Genomic DNA, 5,754 nt, shown 5'->3' with positions numbered 1-5,754 from the left:
GACTCCCCCGTATTTTGAGGCTATGCCCCCTAGTTCTTGTTTCCATTGTAAGTGGAAACAATCTCGATGTTTCTACCCTGTCTAGCCCCTTCATTATCTTATATGTCTCTACGGGGATAGGGTGGGAATGTCGTAGGTACAGACTCGATGGGCCGAACGGCCTCCTTCTGCACTGTCGGGATTCTACGATTCTTCAGAAATACTTCTGTATTCCAATCAGCCACGTAACGTGAAAAGAGTTCCAATTAAACAGGTCACTTTAATTACTCTCTTACAAAAAAAACATACACAAAACGCACAAACCTTACTGTAGAAGAAACCAACTCACCGCGGTGTTGGGAACCGGCAATTAAAAATTAAATAAGACGGACCTTCGATCAGTAATTTAATTGCGAGCTCCCAAAGCCAAAGGGGCTTTGGTTTTAAGGAGAGCCAACAGTTCTCTTCCTCGATTTTCCTCAGCGGTAGTTTGGAGTCTGAGGTAACATCTTGGAGAACGGCGAAGGAAAAAGGAAGACTAAGTGTTCCCCAACACCTTTTGACATCCTTTTCCATTATCCCCTTTCGCCGGATCATCCGTCCCCCAGGGAGGGACCGTATTGAAGCAAGGTGACAGGAGGCCTTGCGACGAGCCAAGCTCACCGCGTTTCGCCCTCTCCACGGACACACGGGGTGGGATACACCGGCCTCGCTTGTCCCGGAATCGTAAAATCCCGCCCGAGGTCCGACGGACCTTCCCATTGTCCGTACCGCGTCCCCCCCTCCTCCCCCCGCCGCCCCCGCTCCTCCCCTCTCACCCGGTCCGATTCCCGTGACGGACGGGGCGATAAAATTCCGACCATGTTGTCAGGCCCAACGGATGTTTCCGGCGTGTTCTGGGGGAGCCAGGGCGGCGGTGGGGAGGCGGGGGGGGGGTTAATTCCTCTCTCTGTCTCTTGGTTGTCCGCTAAGTGTGCGCCCAGCGGCCAATTTGACTGCCCCACAATGGATATTTCCCCCCCCAGCCTTCCAGGTACGAGGGCGCCGGTTCTGCGATTGCCACACCCACACTGGGCCACTTGGCGCGACTCTTTGAGGTGGCGGGGTCACCGGGTCGGGAAGCCTTGAATGTCCGCCAGAGCCGTGAACTGGAAAATCCCAAGCCGCTGCCGGGAGTTGAGTTGGGAATGTTATTTCCACGTCGACTCTGCGTGTTATAGGTTCACTCCACCGCCTTGCTCTCACTGGGAACCCCGGCATCTCCGTGAAGCAAGTTTAGTTTTTCACGTTTTTGCAGTCAACAGGGGGAGGATGACTGTGTTTACTTTAATCTCTTGAGTATCCAAAGCGTTAAAACATCCAAGGCCCGCATTACCTCACCGCATTCCAGTCTGTGAGCTGGGTACCAATTAATGGCTTCTCCTGGCAACTTTCTGCCTCGAACTGCATTTGTTTTTAGCTCCACCACTGTCCACGTTATAGAAACCGTCACATTAAACCGCCTCGGGATTTACTGTTGTGTTAAAGTTCTGTTTTATTAGCTCCAGCTTCTGTCCTGTTCAAAGTTCTCTGGAGGTGAGAACAGCAGGAGGTAGGCCTCGTGGCCTGTCACGTCTGCCCTCGCCCCGTTTTGAAAGCGCTAAAATTTCAAGTGTTTGCTTACCAATCGTTTCCCCCCGCGCCCCTCCAGCACCCCCCCCCCCCCCCCACCCCCCTCACCTTGGACTGTAATTCCAACTGAAGACGAAGTGTTTGAATCAAGAGTTGAAGAAGGTAGGTTGGCGGTTGAAGGGGTGGTTCGGGGCGGGGGGTTTATAGAGGTGGTGAAAGATCGAGCGTTAGTCGTCTAACGTTCGGTCATTCGCTGCTTGGTACAAAAATGGCCAGTCGCGGGCCCAGAGATCGAGGGCTCTCCGTGCTGAACAGGCACAAGGCCGGCGAGAGATGGGACCATCCCACGGGGATGCCTGGGAGTGGGTCGGGCGGTGTCTCACTTGCTGCACTCGGCCGGGGTCTTGTCACTGACCAGGGTTAGCTCCTCGGGGCTGGCGGCGGCCGGCGGGAGGCTCGATTTTGCCGGCAGGAGCAGGGTGGCCCGCACCAGCCACTCCAGCGCCCCCTTGAAGTCCCAGAGGAAGCAGGGGAACCTGCGGGAGGTGAGCTCCCACAGCTCCTCCTTGCGCAGGCCGTAGATGACGGGGCTGACGCACTGGGCCAGGCTGAAGAAGGCGAAGTTCAGCACCTCGAAGAGGGACTTGGTGTCCTGGTGGAGACTGCCGGCGTGGGCCACCAGTTGCAGGGTGAAGTTGATGAAATTGGGGATGATGTAGACGGCCAGCTGAGCCCCGTGCATCAGAATGGTGCTCCGAGCCCTCTTGTTCAGTCGGTTCAGCACCCCGATGCGCCTGCCCTCCGCCAGGATCTTGAAGTAGCTGTACAGGATGAGCACGGTGCAGATGCAGATCAGCAGGATCTTGGAGGTTTGCTTCATGGAGTAGCGGGAGGGGAGGTTGGAGGCCGAGCAACTCTCGGCCTCCCTGAGCCTGGGCTCCCACCTCAAGTGCGGCGAGATGAGGATGAGGGGGATGACAGCCGAGACAGCCCAGGTCAGGCTGCTGAGGACCCAGACCCTGCCCTGGGTGCAGCAGGAGCTGTACTTGAGGGGGTGGCAGATGGCCAGGTACCTGTCGACCGCCATCACGGTCAGGGTCAGCAGGATGGTGGAGGCGCTCATCATCAGGAAGAGGAGCAGCGCCAGGCAGGAGGACGTCGACATGGCCACCCCCAGGTAGATGAGGACGTAGAAGGTGCTGCTCAGGCCAAAGTAGATCAGGCCGGAGAGCAGGAGGTGGAAGAGCAGGACGAAACGCGCCTGGGAGCGCAGACGGTCCTCGCTCAGGATGGTGCAGTTAATCACAAAGTTGAAGAACGCCAACAGGACGAAGGAGGTGACAGATGCAAAGACCCGGACTTCGATGAGGTGTACCTCACTGGCAGTCCCATTCCCCGATTCATTCATTCTCAGACGCTTAGACACATTCCAGCGTCTGACATTACAACGATGTCTCACGGTTTAGAGCTCCCTCGAAACTGAAGCGAGTCTCTCATTTCCCTACTGACTGGCCAGTGCTCTCTCTCTCACACACACACGTACTGTGTTTCCGTTCTGAGTCTAACCACAGTGGAGCAAACTTGAAGACTTAACCCTTTCACTGACTCACACCAGCAATCTTTTTTTTAAATAGAACATAGAACAGTACAGCACAGAACAGGTCCTTCGGCCCACGATGTTGTGCCGAGCTTTATCTGAAACCAAGATCAAGCTATCCCACTCCCTATCATCCTGGTGTGCTCCATGTGCCTATCCAATAACCGCTTAAATGTTCCTAAAGTGTCTGACTCCACTATCACTGCAGGCAGTCCATTCCACACCCCAACCACTCTCTGCGTAAAGAACCTACCTCTGATATCCTTCCTATATCTCCCACCACGAACCCTATAGTTATGCCCCCTTGTAATAGGTCCATCCACCCGAGGAAATAGTCTTTGAACGTTCACTCTATCTATCCCCTTCATCATTTTGCGTGGGTTTTGGTTACTCCAGCCTGAGTTCAGGAACAGCAAGCGATCGAACGCCCGGGCCTACCACTGCTCGAACTCCGGCTGACGGCAGCCTCCTGTCAAAGTGCGGTAGGCTCCACGAGAATCCTTCAGGTGGTCCGCATTCCAAAATGAAACTCGCTCACGCGCAATGCCAGCCGTACAAGGCAAACAGGCTCGAATCCATATCCCCGCCATTTGCATGGCGTCACACAAGATTGGCATGCATGGTACAAGTCATCAGAGGTGTGCGGACAACAGCGAGGTTACTTATTCATTCAAGGGGCATGGGTGACGCTGGCTGGGCCATCATTTGTTGCCCAAATCTAGTTTCCCTTGAACTGAGTGTCTCGTTTGGCCATTTCAAAGAGGCAGTTGAGAGTCAACCACATTGGCTGTGGCTCTGGAGTCACATGTAGGCCAGACCGGGTAAGGACGGCAGATTTCCTTCCCTAAAGGGACATTAAGAATATAAGAACTAGGAGCAGGACTGGGCCATCTGGCCCCTCGAGGCCTGCTCCGCCATTCAATAAGATCATGGCTGATCTTTTTGTGGACTCAGCTCCACTTACCCGCCCGCTCACCATAACCCTTAATTCCTTTACTGTTCAAAAATTTATCTATCCTTGCCTTAAAAACATTCAATGAGGGAGCCTCAACTGCTTCACTGGGCAGGGAATTCCACAGATTCACAACCCTTTGTGTGAAGAAGTTCCTCCTCAACTCAGTCCTAAATCTGCTTCCCCTTATTTTGAGGCCACGCCCCCCAGCTCTAGTTTCACCCGCCAGTGGAAACAACCTCCCTGCTTCTATCTTATCTATTCCCTTCATAATCTTATATGTTTCTGTAAGATCTCCCTTCATTCTTCTGAATTCCAATGAGTATAGCCCCAGTCTACTCAGTCTCTCCTCATAAGCCAACCCTCTCAACTCCGGAGTCAACCTAGTGAATCTCCTCTGCACCCCCTCCAGTGCCAGTATATCCTTTCTCAAGTTAGGAGACCAAAACTGTACACAGTACTCCAGGTGTGGCCTCACCAGCACCTTATACAGCTGCAAAATAACCTCGCTGTTTTTAAACTCCATCCCTCTAGCAATGAAGGACAAAATTAGTGAACAGATGGGTTTTTCCGACAATGATTTGATTTGATTTGATTTATTATTGTCACATGTATTAATACACAGGGAAATGTATTGTTTCTTGTGCGTTATACAGACAGAGCATACTGTTCATAGAGAAGGAAAGGAGAGAGTGCAGAATGTAGTGTTACAGTCATAGCTAGGGTGTAGAGAAAGATCAACTTAATGCAAGGTAGGTCCATTCAAATGTCTGACAGCAGCAGGGAAGAAGCTGTTCTTGAGTCGGTTGGTACGTGACCTCAGACTTTTGTATCTTTTTCCCGGCGGAAGAAGGTGGAAGAGAGAATGTCCGGGGTGCGTGGGGTCCTTAATTATGCTGACTGCTTTGCTGAGGCAGTGGGAAGTGTAGACAGAGTCAATGGATGGGAGGCTGGTTTGCGTGATGGATTGGGCTACATTCACGGCCTTTTATAGTTTCTTGCGGTCTTGGACAGAGCAGGAGCTGTGATGCATCCAGAAAGAATGCTTTCCATGATGCATCTGTAAAAATTGGTGAGAGTCGTAGCTGACATGCCAAATTTCCTTAGTCTTCTGAGAAAGTAGAGGCGTTTCATGGTCATCGGTAGACTTTTAGATCCAGATTATTACTGAATTCAAATTTCACCATCTGCCGTAGGCGGGATTCGAACACGGGTCCCCAGAGCATTATCCGGGGTCTCTGGATTACTAGTCCAATGACAATACCAATACACCACTGCCTCTCCTATTTCTGAGGGTCTGGAGTCACATGTAGGCCAGACCGGGTAAGGACGGCAGATTTCCTTCCCTAAAGGAACCAGGTGGGTTTCTCCGACAATCGACAATGGGTCATCAGTAGATTCTTAATTCCAGATATTTTTTATTGAATTCAAGTTCCACCATCTGCCGTGGCGGGATTCGAACCCAGGTCTCCAGAACCGTAGCTGAATTCCTGGATGAATAGTCCAGCGATAATACCACCAGACCATCACCTCCCCACCCAGTGAAGCACCAAAAAGCAAATCAAACACAGGAAGAATTATCAAATAAAATTCAACATCAAGATGCTTAAGGAGC

The 5,754-nt window shown here is 52.1% G+C and overlaps 1 protein-coding gene across 1 annotated transcript; it reads right to left on the bottom strand.

Annotated features, from left to right (window-relative positions):
• Nucleotides 1-247: 247 nt before the first annotated feature.
• Nucleotides 248-3,057, bottom strand: LOC144487445 (putative G-protein coupled receptor 148). Its single transcript, XM_078205522.1, has one exon. It carries the CDS (start codon nt 2,996-2,998, stop codon nt 1,970-1,972), a length of 1,029 nt encoding a protein of 342 aa, XP_078061648.1. The 5' UTR covers nt 2,999-3,057; the 3' UTR covers nt 248-1,969.
• Nucleotides 3,058-5,754: the final 2,697 nt, after the last annotated feature.

Source organism: Mustelus asterias, unplaced genomic scaffold (assembly GCF_964213995.1).
Source record: "Mustelus asterias unplaced genomic scaffold, sMusAst1.hap1.1 HAP1_SCAFFOLD_794, whole genome shotgun sequence".
Lineage (NCBI taxonomy): Eukaryota > Metazoa > Chordata > Chondrichthyes > Carcharhiniformes > Triakidae > Mustelus > Mustelus asterias.
This window is presented reverse-complemented; position numbering and strand designations above follow the sequence as displayed.

What these genes read in the sequence shown, in the direction of transcription:
- LOC144487445 (XM_078205522.1), bottom strand. Translation starts at nt 2,998, where the DNA reads ATGAATGAATCGGGGAATGGGACTGCCAGTGAGGTACACCTCATCGAA.